General features: G+C 40.8%; 2 protein-coding genes across 4 annotated transcripts; both read left to right on the top strand.

Moving 5' to 3' along the window:
• The first annotated feature begins 972 nt into the window (after positions 1 to 972).
• On the top strand, positions 973 to 11,781 carry LOC111231037 (gap junction gamma-1 protein-like). Of its 2 annotated transcripts, none has more exons than XM_022757991.1 (2): positions 973 to 990; positions 9,461 to 11,781. In XM_022757991.1, the coding sequence occupies exon 2, from the start codon at positions 9,490 to 9,492 to the stop codon at positions 10,744 to 10,746; it is 1,257 nt and encodes a 418-aa protein (XP_022613712.1). In that variant the 5' UTR covers positions 973 to 990; positions 9,461 to 9,489; the 3' UTR covers positions 10,747 to 11,781. The 2 variants fall into 2 exon arrangements, with proteins under 2 accessions (XP_022613712.1, XP_022613713.1); XM_022757992.1 differs by lacking the exon at positions 973 to 990 and adding an exon at positions 7,014 to 7,038.
• A 1,999-nt stretch (positions 11,782 to 13,780) lies between these two features.
• Positions 13,781 to 15,982, top strand: iba57 (IBA57 homolog, iron-sulfur cluster assembly). Of its 2 annotated transcripts, XM_022757958.1 has the most exons (4): positions 13,781 to 13,859; positions 14,029 to 14,269; positions 14,781 to 15,130; positions 15,272 to 15,982. In XM_022757958.1, exons 2-4 carry the CDS (start codon positions 14,118 to 14,120, stop codon positions 15,661 to 15,663), a joined length of 894 nt encoding a protein of 297 aa, XP_022613679.1. In that variant the 5' UTR covers positions 13,781 to 13,859; positions 14,029 to 14,117; the 3' UTR covers positions 15,664 to 15,982. The 2 variants fall into 2 exon arrangements, with proteins under 2 accessions (XP_022613679.1, XP_022613678.1); XM_022757957.1 differs by having other exon boundaries at positions 13,793 to 14,269.
• Positions 15,983 to 15,986: the final 4 nt, after the last annotated feature.

Genomic DNA, 15,986 nt, shown 5'->3' on the forward strand with positions numbered 1-15,986 from the left:
TCATATTTATATGTTTGTGTATGTCGCTTAGAATAAATAGCATTTTAAATAATCTTTAACTTTTTCTTTTTAATCTCGTAACAAGAAAAAATATTTGGGGGCCGGTAATTTTTGAAAAAAATGAAACCTGTAAATTTTGAATTTTGCTCATCCCCCAAATGTTTTACATAGCTCTTTCATAGCTCTTATTACCATACAGTACAAGCTGCTTCTTTCTCTACACATAAGTTCAGCTTCATTTTTATACCGTACTACATTTGAGATACAATAAGAGGTCAAACATAATGCCAAAAAAAGAATGAATGTCAGATCTTTTATGTTTTGAGCATGCCATGGCACATCAGGAAAAGGACTTGTCATGCCATATTTCCATCACTTGACAAAAAAAAAACAACAAACCGCCCTTTGCATCCAGCTGAGGAAATGCCTTATGCAACCTTTTTTTGGCCTTGAAAATAACCTTTACAAAGGAAAGTCTTCAAATTGTGTCAGAAGAAACTTTTAAGTAGATAATAAATGCCTAAAAATCCACTGGAGGTTGACTAAACCCTTTAAAAAAAAATGAATAAAAAATAAAGTGGATTCCCTGTGATAGTTAAGTCGTCATCTCACATCTCATGCAGGCACACACACTTTAGCACACATGGCTAAATGAGACTAAGCAAGGTTTTAAAGGTCCAGATCTACGTCACTGTTAATTTCTGGGTGAATGAATGGGGTGGTAGTAGAAATCATCCTTCATTAAACAAATAAACATTCGGTGGTCATGACAATGGAGGCGGACAGGCTGGCGAACAATGGGGCCTTTGGCAGGATGCTGGTTTCCTGAGTGTGCTGCCTGTACTTGGTGGTGAGGGGTTTTGAAGAAAAATGACCCATTGTCTCTCTCATCCCTCTGAGCCTGAGCAGTGAAACGATGCCTCTGGATTCCCGCCAAGGATGCTCTACCATAAAGCATAGAGTAAGCTACAGCTTTATTCACATGGACAGGTAAGTGCTGCCTTTAAATGCCCTTTTTGTCACTGTGGTGCTGTGGATTATGCTCTCATAGCATATGATTTGGCTTTCTATGCATGAATAACAGCTTTAATTTCTCACCATCACTGAAACTTAGCTGGGTATGTAAAAGTTCATACAACTCAAAGTGAAGTGGCAGAAAAGAAGTAGGTTTGCTGACTACATTTTTGCATAATCTATGCATTTTCTATATAAGAGAGATCCTCCATCAGAAAGAGATGCCATCCAGCAAGCTGAGAGATTTAGTCTTTAAACGCAGCTGACCAGTGTCTCACATAGGGTTGGATTTTATGTTTGAAAGTGTAGCTGACTTTGTTGAATATTAAACCAAGCTACATATCCTGTTAATATGAATGGGACGATTTCTCTGGTTAAAATTTTGTCTATTTCAATGATGCAGTAAGGCGAGCGGTGTAACAGGAGAGCAGTCCCCAAAGCCTGAAACAATGGGACAATGAACATATATAACCTCTCCTGGTTTGCTGTAAGCTACGCGTGATTTGTTGTAGTCATTGGAATTTCTACTCATGGCTGTAGTTGTTTGGATTTTTAGCGAAGGTTTGTGTGCCATATTAAACTGTGCTGTGGCAAATGACAATACTTTTGAAATAAATTGTAAAGTATTAACTTTCTCTATAGACTACACTCCTAAAATGTTATAATCTGATGCATCAAATGCCTTAAAATACTCTTAACCTAACCTTGAGGATGTGTTCGTGGTCATGAAGATCTGGCACACATTTTTTTTTTTTTTTTTTTCTGCTTTTCTGCTAATGTTACTTATTGTCAGCTGGGTCATTGCTCCCACTATCAGGACTGTTATCCTCTCACCTAGTCAGTGACATCAGTCTAGACTGGTCATTCACCTCAGTTAAGTGTCACTGAAAGTCAAGTATGTTCCTGAAAGTTGTTGAGCGGTCTGTTCTTATTGAATACATGACTGACATCTGGTGGCCACAGCGTCCACTGAGAAAAGCAAGCAGATGAACTAAACTAGGCTTTGAAAGCAAACATATATTTAACTATACTCTGTATGTATAATATTTAATGGCAGGTGTTCTTCTTCTTTTATGTTCCCACTTAATGTATAATCACTTAATGACCTTGAAGGTTAATCTTTTGCCCAATTTGTTCCCACCTTCCAGTGCCTTTTGCTCAGAAGACTGCCTTTTTTTCTTATCACTGGTTTAATAGCTGAGCTTTAAAATGTCACAATCTGCAGTACGTGCACATGGACAGTTTTGATCTGAGCACTTCTTGCGTAAGTGTATTCCAAAGAGAGAGGGTATATTGCTGTTATCAGTGGGGGTCCTGCAGCATTGCTACAAGTGTCTGGACTTCCACTGAGTTAGAGAAGGGCAACGGCACTAAGGCGTCTGGAAGGAAGGAGGAGCTGCAGTAAACATATCTCTGCTAGTCCAAATGACCCTGACTAGGTCTGCTGCTCCTTTGGGCCTGCCTCAGATCAGCCTCTGACATAGCCAGTTAAGACAAGATAATGTCAGAGATTAAGGCCCTGCGGCACTGCAAGCAAAGCACTGTTGTTTTGTTTATTTGGAGGGTAGCTGTGTGTTGGTTTTTTACTGCCCTGGTGGGAACAGCTCATAATCAGAGGGTTAATTATGACAGTCATCTAATGGGTGAAGCGAAATCGGTGCAATGCTTTATGACTTCCATATTAGATATAAGTTTTAATCACATTTCGACACTTACTCATAAATATAAATGAAACATGACTGTTAAGATCATGATGTCTGTCCTCACAGTCAGGTCATACCACACCTTGTGGCAAATCTTTACTTTCAGAATGACAGTACAATCTCAGAGCAGTAAAATGAAACTTCCCTCTGCGACAGGAAACAGGCCAATTTCCAATGGAACATAATCTATTTTTAAGGATGTTGAAATATTGCTGCATATCCTCATTCGCTCTAGTGCTTTAAATAATTTGACATACGACTCCCATCTTTAAGTGAGTTTATGAGGATTAGGGCTTTGTCATTATTTTTTTGAAATATGAAGGAATAACTGCCACTTGTTATTTTTGATTTTTTAATTACCTTTACACATTCAAAACTAATCAATCATGTAACTTGTGTTTATTTGTAGAGTCGTGGTGTCAAGAGTAAAGTTCCTTTGTTTTTGTTTTTTTGAGTGCAATGTTAAAACAGTGTAATTCACACTCAACACGAGCTGCTTTGCTCATATGAGGGAGACGCAGAGCCGTGGCTGAGGAAAGTTGTTGGCATCCACCTCAAGGCTTTTCATCTCAGTCGCTTCAGTAGAGTCCAGCCTTAGCAAAACTGGCACGGGACGCACTCAGCCCGGGGGTAGGATAGGCTCAGCTGAGAAACTGGGAGAAAAACTGAACAAATGAGATGGGACTGCCACCACTCTCAGGCTGCCTATAGGATAGCCCCCCACAGGCTGGTGAGAGCAGCTTAATGATAGCGGTGGGAGAGATGGGAGAGAGGAGGAGTCCTCGCACCAAGTTGCATGTTTTTGCTCTGGTGTCTTGTGTCACTCTTTTCTCTAAGGGTGGGGGGTGGGGGGGGGTGTAAGGAGGGAGGGGGGCACATTGAAGTCACATGGTGGAGCTTGATCTGTTACATAAACACAGACCTCCACAGCCCCCAGTCTGCTCGCATCAACTTTGTTCAGTAAATACATGTGGATAAAACTCTTGTGATGACATTGGCGGCGGCCAAGGAGAGTTGTCGAGATGCTCACTCCGCCATGTTGCATCACTGCAACAATCGGCTACGCTGCAAACCCTCACAGCTCCCAGTGACCTCTTAAAGGTGAAACTGTCTGGGACTAAAACATCAGATTTAGGCAATGACAGCACACATGAGGACATGGGTTATACACTTAAGAAGTAATTCATATAGTGAGTGTTCGTTTGCATCACAAAAAATTGTATTTTTCATGTTAAAAGTAATTTTGTCTTTAAGCACCTGAAGCATGCCGGTGTGTTCATTTGTCAGCTGTGAGCTTACGTTTTTTTGTACTTTTTATTTTTTTAATCTTACAGATGACAATTGGGACAAAATGATCAGATTTACATTTTACATTCAACACTAAATATAACTTTGACCTAATGAATATTAAACACTGTCATTTGGCTGTCACAGGATGCCAGTCCTTGTGACAAGAGCAATGTCAAGCAATGTCTTACAGCTGAATACTGTAATATTTTTCCTGGCTCTGGGCAGTTCAATCAATATTTATCAACATGAACTGCAGTTTCCCAAAGCTAGAATAGCCTGGATTGTCCGAGGACGCGGGGACAACACATTAAGCACCAGACAATCATTGGTTTGGCTCCATGAGTTTGTTCGCTTTTGTTTTTGCTTTAGATAACAGCGATTCAGATAAAGACAAAATAATTGTTGGAAAAAAATCTATTATTTCATAATTCATACAGTGTTGTCACATAAATGCTGCTAACAGTTCGATGTAGGGTAATTTATTACAGGTAATTATGAAATTCGAATGTTTCATATGCCTATTTTGTTTAATAATGAGAATGAAATACAAGGAAGGATAGAAAATGAGAGATGAAAATAAAGGTTCCTTTTTTGGCGGAACCCTTTTTCTATTTAGATGATGATAATTTTTCTTGGAAGAGATGTGTTTATTAGTGTGAATGATGTTTTGTTCAATTAGACAGGAAAACTGTGGAACCTCAATGAGTGTTAATTGTAAACCACAACCACAGACAGGGAGACGTACCAACTGTCGAGGAACATAAACTCTAATTGACTTTGAATTTAAAATCACACTCCTGCTCTCTTATCAGCCGTCTTCACTGGACCATCTGTATCTCTTGGATGACGGGAAGATTTTGGAGGAAGAGGAATGCATCGCAACTTAAAAACACGTGCTCATCTGTCCCTCGGGGATAGCACATGTCCAAACCCCAAATGCTCTAGTCATTCCAGCAGCATCCCCTGTCTTCTTTTCCTCAGTGCCTCACCAGGGGTGCTCGCTACGCCACATCTCCTCAGTCAGATGGAGAGGGGAGCCTTGAAGGCGAGGCCTCTGGAGGATGGGTCCTGCAGGCCCAGATGGCTGGCTCTCAGAGCTTTCTTTAGACCACAAACTACTCAAACAGGATAAGATCTAAATGCAAAGACTTCTCATGTGCTTTGCACCATCTCCCCTTTTTGACGCGTTTTGCTGCAGTTGTCTTTGCTCTCTGACGACCCAAAAATATTACTTACAATGTATTAAGGCATAGAGGGTCAAGAACTTTTCATAATTACTTAAGTAACCGAGTTGAAACTGTGATCTATTTGATGGCGGACTCACTGATGCTGATGAACGTTATTCTTTACTTTATAGCAGTATACAGATCATAATTAAGGGTTATTGAGGGGCCTTGTGAAAGTAGCATTATAATAATATGGTCACTGTGACAATGAGCAGACACATTTCATTAATGCAAGCCAGACACAAGCCCGTTTATCTGTCCTCTATTAAAAGTAGTTGAGTTTAGATCCCTTCCTAAACTTGACAGGGGGCCTGGCACATGGAATAAAGAGATGGAGATATTCCTTTCCGATTTTAATCTTGCATGAATTACCTTCTCATCTGTGCTTTGTCGTGTCATATCAGAGCATAAAAAAAAAAAAAAATGTAACGAAATGTATGTGTGTATGTCTGGGAGAAAGAGAGAGAGAGAGAGAGAGAGAGAGAGAGAGCGAGAGAGAGAGAGAGAGAGAGAGAGAAAGAGAGACAGACTTCTATCCACATACGTATGCCCGCTCTTGCCATGATGTAAAAATATCCATCACATTCCTTAAGTAACAAACGTGTGCTACTGCGCTCCACAGGCCGAGGTGAAAGCTTCAAGCATAAACATCAAGTCGGAAAAGACACGGAGCGGTGGAGCAGAGTGCGACCTGTCCACTGCTCTGTTATCTGGCCATCTGCCTGGATTGAAGATGTAAATATTATGACACTTGATATGACTGAGCATACCTGCTGGTTACATTCTAGCGGATCTGCACTGAGGCAAGGTGGCTTATGTCTGTGTGACACTTCTGTCCTCGAACTCCCCGTCTTTGTCCCCCCCAAAAGTTCTTATTTTTCATAACTGTCATCCACTGCACACATGTTATGTAATTGATAATATAGAGGTGAAAATCTGCATTCATGTTTGTGTGTGTGTATGTGTGTGTGTGTGTGTGTGTGTGTGTGTGTGTGTGTGCATGTGTGCGTGCGTGTGTGCGTGTGTGTGTGCGTGTGTGCATGTGTGCGTGTGTGCGTGTGTGCGTGTGTGCGTGTGTGTGTGTGTGTGAGGCGTGCAACAACTCAACTACTCTATACATCACCATTGTCCTCAGAGTGAGCCACTGTTGTTGCTGTTTAAAAGGTTGGGGGGCATGAAGACATTAACCTGCAAGAGGCTGAGATACATAGATAGATGTAGACATAGAGAGAGGGAGAGAGAGAGAGAGAAAGAGAGAGAGAGAGAGAGCAAGAGAGAGAGAGACCCTCATCAGCTGTGTTACAAATGTTGCATATGAGTATTGGAGGTTGGGTTGACTGTGTTGCGATTAACACGCTTCCTCAGCTGGGTGTTCATTTCAGTGTGCAGTACGGTATCCTCAAGTCTGAACCCTTGGATGAGGGTCACTTGCCAGAGGAGGATTTTTTTTTTCTGCCTCCCTGTTTTTTATACTTCCTTCTTGGGCAGAAGGCTGGTGTAATAGAAACCAGACACAAGCCAGAATGTGAGGCATTCGCAGCGGCGAGACCTCACTTCTTCACACAGTGAGGAAACAGGATAAATAGAAAACAGGATACGTAGAAAGTCTTGTTTGTCAGTGTTTCTTGGTTGTTGTTGGTTCTTTTTTTTTTTTTCTTTTTGCAATTTCGGAAGTTATCAATAAGTTGAAAAATGGCCGGGACATTGGGATGGAAGTGGAATTCCATGGATCAGACTGTTGAGGGGAAATCTAGAGAGGGCAGAGGAGACCTTCAAGATGGGAAATGCATGTACGGCTTTACCAGGTTTGTTGTTGCAATTATTGACTTTCCTGTAAAGAAACAGTATGATAGTTTCTGCTCGGCTATCCTGTCATACCACTTTAGATGCACGGTTGTATCAGTCAAACTGTTTGTGTGGTCCAGTGTCTGAATTAATCATGTTGAAAGATCATTTCAAATCTTCTTCTTCAAATCTTAATATTCTCCTATCAAAAGGCAAAGCAATTGAAACAATGTAATAAGAGGTTGTTCTTGGATTTTCATCCAACAGTATGATGCAAGTGTATAATGTAAACTCGATTAGGTCTGCACTTGTGTTCATGTTTAAATACCTGATACCACAATGTGTCACATACAAACGCTACTGATATTGAAGTGAGCTCAATATTGTTTCTCTAGTTTACAATCTGACAATCTAACTGTAATATACTTTTATTAAAATGTGGCTCTATTTTTTGGAATTTAAAAATCTTAAAAGAATGTATTTAATATAATTTAATCGTTTCCGTACCTGCCTCTGTAACATTGTGAGACAGACTGTATTTCTGAAACATTTAAATTCCTAAAAGCATGGTCACTTTTACCCTTGTTTTCTCTATTTTAAAAAGATTATTCGTGAAAATTATATTATTTCTCTTACTCTCAACAGACACGTTTTAGCAAAAAATCAGGAATCCAAACAATGATTTCAAACTTTGCTCAAACTGTGCAATGTATATGTTGCATATACATTTCTGCTCTTAATCCGAAAGAATTACTATACATCTTCAGTGAAATCTACTCTTTATTAAACTAGCCAAATCTCCCCTGGATTAAAACTCTCTTTTTGTAGCAGAGCCAGTTAAAATCGCTGCATCACTTCTAATCAGAAAGAGCAGTCAGATATCTCAAGGACACTTAAATGTTAATAGTCGTTGTTAGAATATGGTTGACAGTATGATACTACAAATTCATTCAGTGTGATTCCTAAAGTAAAGTGGAAGTGGCCCTCCTGTCACGCCATCCTGGGGCAAACATGCGTTGCCTACCATAGGTGCCATCTGTCTCCATGTGGCTGTACCCCTCCGTGTCAGCGCCAGTGCTGGATCGGGGGGGGGGGGGGGGGGGGCCTCGTGGCAGAAGCAACAAGCCTCTCCTGTTCACTCAGATGGCAGGGGAGATGGCACATCCCATGCCAGGGAGCACAGTGCCGCAGTCATGAGATCAACGTGAACTCTGCAGCTCTGCCCCATGAATGAAGGGACAGAAGCGCTGCGCTGTCGCCTCATCCGAGCTTCATTCACCTCACAGAGTCAGCAGTGACTCTGGCTGTGAGGAGAGTATGAGACTGTGAGGTTTCTTGTCATCTGTTTTTTTCTGCGTGTGTGTGTGTGTGTGTGTGTGTGTGTGTGTGTGTGTGTGTGTGTGTGTCCCTTGGCATCAAGTGTTAAAGTGCTACATAAAGTATGTTTCTGAAGTGGCATTTTGAGTGGAGCACACTCTGGTATATGAATGGGGTTTTTATACATTCAGAGTTGTGTCAGTTTCATTTTGTGTTTTTGATCTGTCACTATCTTGTAGCTCATCAGCATGTTCTTGGGTCTAATCAAAACGACTGTTGTTGGCAGGTTTTTTTTTTATCCTCACTTTGCTATTTTTGCCATTTTAACTAACTACTTCAATCTGCTTGAATGATGGATATTGTAAATGCTGCGTGTCATGTGTCGGGTTCGGGTGACTGAATGACATCACTGTACTTGCTGACATGAATCAACACAAGCCTTTGTTTTGTGTCTCGATGTGTAATCAATTGAAATGTATGTCTACTCTACATCAAGAACTATTACTGAGCAGATGAGAACAGTTTATGTTTGGGACATCTGGAAAAGATTTATTGCTCATTGAAAATAAGACAAAAAACAGCATTCAGAAGGTTATTTATACGTAAATCATTTATATATCATTATACTTAAAACAGTATGCCACATTTCTCAATTATGCATCTTCACTGGATTAGACTTAGAGAAAGGGTTATCAAATTAATCAGATTTATGAACAACTACAGTATTTTGATAATTGATTAATCTTTTATTTTTCAAACAAAAATGCCAAAATCTCTCTCGCTACAGCTTCTCCAATGTGGTTTTGTTTGTCTTATTTGATTGTAAATTGAATATTTTTGGATTTGTTTGTTGGATAAAATAAAATACATGTGAAAATTCTGCGAAACTGTGATACACATTTTTCATTAGCTTTGATCTAAATGATAAATTGATTAATAGAGAAAAAAATCTGAACATTTGTCAGTAATGCAAATTATCATTTGCTGCAGCCCAACACTGAACTTCCTTTCTTTAGACAACTAAACAAAACCAGCTTTTGATAAAAGGAAAACAACCGTAGGAATACGGTTACTGACGTGTTATCACTGCAATTGATTTATTCTTTTTTTTTTCTTTCTTTACAGATTCTAGTTGAAAAGCTTGTAAGAGCAACATGAGCTGGAGCTTTCTCACTCGTCTCCTGGAAGAGATCCACAACCACTCCACCTTCGTGGGGAAAGTGTGGCTGACTGTGCTCATCATCTTCCGCATTGTGCTCACAGCAGTTGGAGGTGAGTCCATCTACTCGGACGAGCAGACCAAGTTCACCTGCAACACCAAGCAGCCCGGTTGTGACAACGTATGCTACGATGCCTTTGCTCCCCTCTCGCACGTCCGTTTCTGGGTCTTCCAGATCATCATGATCTCCACTCCCTCCATCATGTACATGGGTTATGCTATTCACAAGATAGCCCGAGCTTCGGAGGTGGAGCGCAGGAAACAACAGAGGTTCCGCAAGAAGCCACCTCCTCATTCCAGGTGGAGAGAGAGCCACCATCTGGAGGAGGTCTTGGAGGAAGATGAAGATGACGATGCAGAGCCCATGATCTATGAGGATACACTGGAGGCGCAGGAGGTCAAGCCTGAGCAAGGAAGCAGCATCAGCAAAGACCCGCCAAAACATGACGGCCGCAAAAGAATTATGCAAGAAGGACTGATGAGAATCTATGTTCTTCAGCTCATGTCACGAGCAATTTTTGAAATTGCTTTCCTTGCAGGACAGTATCTGCTCTATGGCTTTCGAGTTAATCCTTCATATGTATGCAGCAGGCTTCCCTGTCCACACAGCGTGGACTGTTTCATCTCTAGGCCCACAGAGAAAACAATCTTCCTCCTCATAATGTATGTGGTAAGCTGTCTTTGTCTGGTGCTAAATGTGTGCGAGATGCTCCACTTGGGAATTGGCACTTTTCGGGATACGCTTCGCATGAAGAGGAGCCGGGGCCGGCGGACATCCTACGGCTACCCGTTCTCTCGCAACATCCCGGCCTCCCCTCCGGGGTACAACCTAGTGATGAAGACAGACAAACCGAGCAGGATCCCCAACAGCCTCATCACCCACGAGCAGAACATGGCTAATGTGGCCCAGGAGCAGCAGTGCACCAGCCCGGATGAGAACATCCCCTCTGATCTGGCGAGCCTGCACCGTCACCTACGGGTTGCCCAGGAGCAGCTCGATATGGCCTTTCAAACATATCAGACCAAGAACAACCAGCAGACCTCCAGAACCAGTAGTCCTGTATCTGGGGGCACTATGGCCGAGCAAAACCGAGTCAATACAGTCCAAGAGAAACAAGGAGCCAGGCCAAAATCAGCCACAGAGAAGGCTGCAACCATTGTAAAAAATGGAAAGACCTCAGTCTGGATCTAGAGATAAATCTAATTTCGTACATTAACAGTAAAAACATTTAAGACTCCAGGACTGCACTGTGAAACAGCTGGAGGATGCGTGTGCGAGTATGAGATGCGACTCTGGACAATAACAACTGAGAATTTCAATCACACTGACTGAAGGAGTACAGTTAAGAGTAGGCTTAGTTTTTGGGAATAAAAAACAAACCACCCATGAAGAAATTATCAAATCCAGTATCATGAATCTCCTTTGTTACTGTAGTGTGTAATTTTGTGCTTGCCATAGCTTTCAGACACGGTTAACATTTGCTTACTTAGTTAAACATCTCTAATTCCAGCTGAAACGTCAAATATGTAAACAGAGTGCTTTGAGCTGTTTATCTGATCTACCCTTGACTGCTGCTGAACTGGATTAATTTGAAGAAATTTAAATTTGAAAGTGTGGGATTGTACCCTACGGCCAAATTTGAAAATGCAGTATAAAGCACTGTACAAATGCACAATGAGTCATTTCTGAAGAATGGTGATTGTTGGAAAGATGCATGTTTATTATTTGGGGAAGTATTTTTGGATGTAGTATGGATGGGTGTCGCTGGATTAAAGGTGAAGTATTTTGATGAAGGTGATGAAACAGGGCTGTGTCACTTGTAGGCTTTTCTGGTAAACATCTGCTTGGTGGGAAGGTCTTCAGTCATTGCGTGCAAAGCCTTTATCTATGTTTTCCAAAGCCTTGCAGTGTCACATCACATGAAGGGGAAGAGGTAAGTGAATAGAAAATCTGATTATTGTCTAAAGTAAATACTGATTTTCTGCAATCTGAAGCAGATGATGCATGCTTTTCAACTGGGAACATACAGTATAGACTTACGCTACAGTAGAATTCCCATCCTTTGCTATTCAATTAGCTTACATTTATGTTATGTTTAGGCATGTTGTCGAGCATTTTAGTTTCTCTGTCACTGAAGCAGTATGTTTCTAAAACTGGTTTCAGATTAATATGTAATCCTGCCTTCACTGTTGTCATACTTCGAAGTGCCTCAGACTTTTAAAGACTGTTCTAGTATTTATTCATGAAGAAATAAACTTATTTCAAACCTCTGATTTCCTGCTTTGTCGTAGCCGTCTGCTTCTCCGTCTTGTCATGTGAATAACAATGGTGTGTTTTGGAAACTGAAAAATTGAAAGCTTTCAATGAAGTGTAATTCAAAGTTAGAAGCTTGCAAGCAACCTCTATTATTATGAGAAGACATGTCTGTTGTTATGGCCAGAAACTTCCATGTGTTGGTAGAAGAAAAGGATCCAATTGAAGCCCAAACAAAAGGTATTGTAGCATGAATCATCTGAGAAATTGTAAACAAGTCATTTGTGCAAACTGATTTCAGTTTATTTCATGCCTGCGATGAGACATGTAGAGATTAATCAGTTACTTCAGTTATTTTGAACTGATGGGGCAGTGAAGCTGTAATGAGAAGAACAGCACTTACAGTAACATGGGTGCAAGAGAGGCATATACTTTTTACAACTAAATAAATCACACAGCATTTTATTATCTTAAATATGGGAAAATGCCATAAAAAGGGGAAAATAGTACTTTTCCAGAATCAGCTACAGCTATAAAAAAAATAAAATAAAAAATGCTCCATGTGCTATCAGGGCTTAGGTTTCTTTGTATACAATATGTGGCACTTCACACCTGGTGCTAATCAACAAATCGTTAACAGACAGAACAATGGGTGCAATGCATTGACTTTGTTCCTAAAAAATAAAAGCAGAGTTGATTCTTTTCCATATTGTACTTTAATGTAGCCTTTTATTTTCTATTTTCCATCGGTTTTGTTAGAAAAAGGGCATTTTAAATATTTTACCTTTTAATTAGTTACACATGTTGTTCAATGTGTGTGTGTGTGTGTGTGTGTGTGTGTGGTTGTTTGCGTGTGCGTGTTCATTTTTCATATGTTCCCAACTGTTATAGGTTTTACTGAGCAATGCATGGTTTGTAGCACATTTTAGTGCATCATAAAATGCCTGCTCCGCATTTTGTCATTATATAACTCAGTGAAAGGACTTATTCACTGATCAGTACTGAATCCAATCCTCAGTCCAAGACCACTAAAAGTTTACATTAATTTAGGAATAGGACTTCCATGCACGCAGGCTGAGAGACATGAGAAATGATGGTACATCTGAGAGGTCTGACTGATTCTTTCCTACATTTTCTGGGTTAATTTTTTCCTATGCATACTTGACACAATACCAGGTGTTTAATAAAAGCAGAATTTAGTCATATCTAAAGCCAAACATTTCAACTTGGGCACTAACTTAAAATTGTGTTATGGTGTCTTTAAGATTTGACAAGGTCCGTTACCTCTCGTTATAAGAGAAATTAGAGATGATGAGGCAGCATTTACAAAAATGTACAAACTGTAATGTATTAATGGTTAATGAATAATTTACTAATGCTTTGTCGATCAGTTATAAACCATTAATAAGAACAAGTTTCAATTTGACAGATTGTGAAAAACCCTCCTTTAGCATGACACCCCTCACATGGACAGTGTGACCACTTACCCTCTAGAAATGGGATGCAACACATCTGGTGGATCATTGTAGAACCCCTTACTAATGACATATTAAAATTCATAGGTGACTGAATCTGCTTATGGCCTATTACAAACTGAGAAACAAATTACCCTTAATCAATGACTGTAACTGTAGACTCTGGAGGAGAGAAGTCTTGGATGAGTCTCCAACTGCCTCTGTCTGGCAACCGAATGTATACTAGTATAATAACAGTCTGAGCCACTCTTTTTGCATTGACTTTTACGTATAATACCTATGTGCAGGACTTTTACTTGTAATTGAGTACTTTTACAATATTTTTTCTTTAGTAAAGAATCTGAATACTTCCACCACTGGTCAGAATATACATTAAATACATTTTTTATTTATCCAGCTTTTATCACTGAACAACAGACTGTAGTGTTTCTGATGTACCCACAGGCGGCAGCACAACCACCACACACGTGCTCCAATATTATCGAGAAATGCATTGTGGGATTTCAAAATGGAGCCGTAGCTGATGGAGTCATCCGTGATGTCCTGTGTTATGTAGCTCTCCACTGGTGTTATTAGGTCGAGTAACCACTTCATTTTAACATTTAACACACTCTTGTGACAGTTCACAACATGGGGGTTTTGTGCTTCGCCAGGAGAGCGTTCACGTCCGGCAGCTGTCTCGGTGTTTACGCCGGTAAATACACCGGTCGATTTTTGTGCGTAACGTTTTTCTCCGGTGTTTCAGCTCCGGTAGGGACCCGTGTCAAGAAGTACAGTCAGGACACTAGAAATGTCCCGGGACAGTTTGTGTGCTATCATCTTCCTCACAGGACCATGCTCAAAATCCAGGGCCAAGACACAAGCCCGTTTCTTCAGGGGATTATAACCAACGACATGGAGCTGCTGGAGGAGCCTGGACTCAGAGCCATGTACTCACACATGCTAAATGTACAAGGAAGAACACTATATGACATCATGTTGTACAGGTATAGTACAAGCCTTTATTCTGTTTAAACGCTTGCATGCGTATTCAGTTACAAGGGTGTGGGTACTCGCTTATCTTTGTTACGCAGTTGTTGGCATTGGTAGCCTAGTGATAGATATCATGGTTAGGCAGCCAGTGTACGGTCTGGCTCAAACAGACACCTCTAAGTATAAGCTTGTCTGTGCAAGTCACGTTCACCTGGTTCAGTGTAAAGAAAAGTCCACCTTTTAAGTCAGTCAAATGGAAAAACAGATTTTCACTATGTCAGCTAATGCTTTACTCTCAAATTATGCAACTCCTTGTGAGCATGTGTGATATGACAAAAAAGGGACAATAGGCTTATGTACAGTAATTCAGTGAAGTCCTGTATTTTGATGAAAGCATGGCAATTTCCCAGGATAGCTTAATCCAAGGTGACCTAATCAGCTAAAATAAGGGAAAACATTAGTGAGGTGTGTGATGGTGGATTTCTTTTTTTATGAGGCATTCAACTTTCTGTATTTCCTTTATAGTCTGAAAGAAGCTGATGCCGGGCATGGTGTTTTCCTGGAGTGTGACAGCACAATTAAGGACTCAATCTTGAGACACTTGAAGGTGTACAAGCTTCGCAGAAAGGTCAACATTAACCCCTGTCCAGAGCTCTCTGTATGGGCGGTGCTCCCCCAGCAAAAAAACCCAGGTCAACAGGCCAGTAAACCTGAGCTTTCCTCCCCTGGAAAAGCTCTGGTGTGGGAGGATGATCCACGAACTCAGGAAATGGGCTTCAGATTGGTGTTAGACAGTCAAATTAACCCCTGGGATATCATTGCATCATGTCAGAAAGGTGACACAGAGGAGTATCACAGACATCGCTATGCAATAGGTGAGACCAGTTAGTAGCATACAGCTTGTATTAGAAGATAAATGGGGTGAGAAGTATGGATTCATATGAACATATGATCAACATCATATTGATATTTTGTGACAAGTTTTGATTCTTTTCTCTGCTGTCATTGTTGCCTAGGACTTCCTGAGGGAGTGAAGGACCTTCCTCCTGGAGTGGCACTACCACTAGAGTCAAATCTCGTCTACATGCAGGGCATCAGCTTTAGCAAAGGCTGTTACATTGGCCAGGAGCTCACAGCCAGAACTCATCACACTGGGGTGGTTCGGAAACGCCTGATGCCAGTACGCTTATCATCTCCAGTCCAAGACCTCGAGGAAGGAGCGGCGCTGCAAACGCAGTCAGGCAAGCCAGCTGGGAAGCACCGAGCAGGGGTGGGAGAGCTGGGTCTGAGCCTAATCCGCATGGCTCATGCCAAAGAGGTGTTGACTTTCAAATCTTCTGATGACACCACAGTGACACTTGAGGCCTCTTTGCCAGACTGGTGGCCTAAAGATGTGAAAACAAACTGAAGAGAATGTTTAATAGCTCCCAAAAATGTGACATACATCACATTTGACAGACGTCTCATAGACAAAACCCTCAAGTACAGTATGTTACACTGTCATTGCTTAGCAGCTGTGTGTCACTAACTCACATTTGTAATTTTTTTGCATTAAAACTTAATTTTAGAGTGATTTTTCCCAAATTGTGAAGTATAATTTTCCACAGATTTATGCTATTTAACAGATATCGCAGCACTATAAATCAGGATATACCAACTGTGATATGGTATTCGTGGTTATTGAATAAATGTGCAAAAAATCGCTAAATAAAAACTCAATCAACTTGTGTA

Source organism: Seriola dumerili, unplaced genomic scaffold, assembly GCF_002260705.1.
Source record: "Seriola dumerili isolate Sdu_G_001 unplaced genomic scaffold, Sdu_1.0 BDQW01000291.1, whole genome shotgun sequence".
NCBI lineage: Eukaryota > Metazoa > Chordata > Actinopteri > Carangiformes > Carangidae > Seriola > Seriola dumerili.

Excerpts from the sequence above, each read along its gene's own strand:
- LOC111231037 (XM_022757991.1), top strand. The coding sequence starts at position 9,490 with ATGAGCTGGAGCTTTCTCACTCGTCTCCTGGAAGAGATCCACAACCAC.
- iba57 (XM_022757957.1), top strand. The coding sequence starts at position 13,914 with ATGGGGGTTTTGTGCTTCGCCAGGAGAGCGTTCACGTCCGGCAGCTGT. Across the intron at positions 14,270-14,780 it reads TATGACATCATGTTGTACAG|TCTGAAAGAAGCTGATGCCG; the intron begins GTATAGTACAAG and ends TTTCCTTTATAG. Across the intron at positions 15,131-15,271 it reads CAGACATCGCTATGCAATAG|GACTTCCTGAGGGAGTGAAG; the intron begins GTGAGACCAGTT and ends ATTGTTGCCTAG.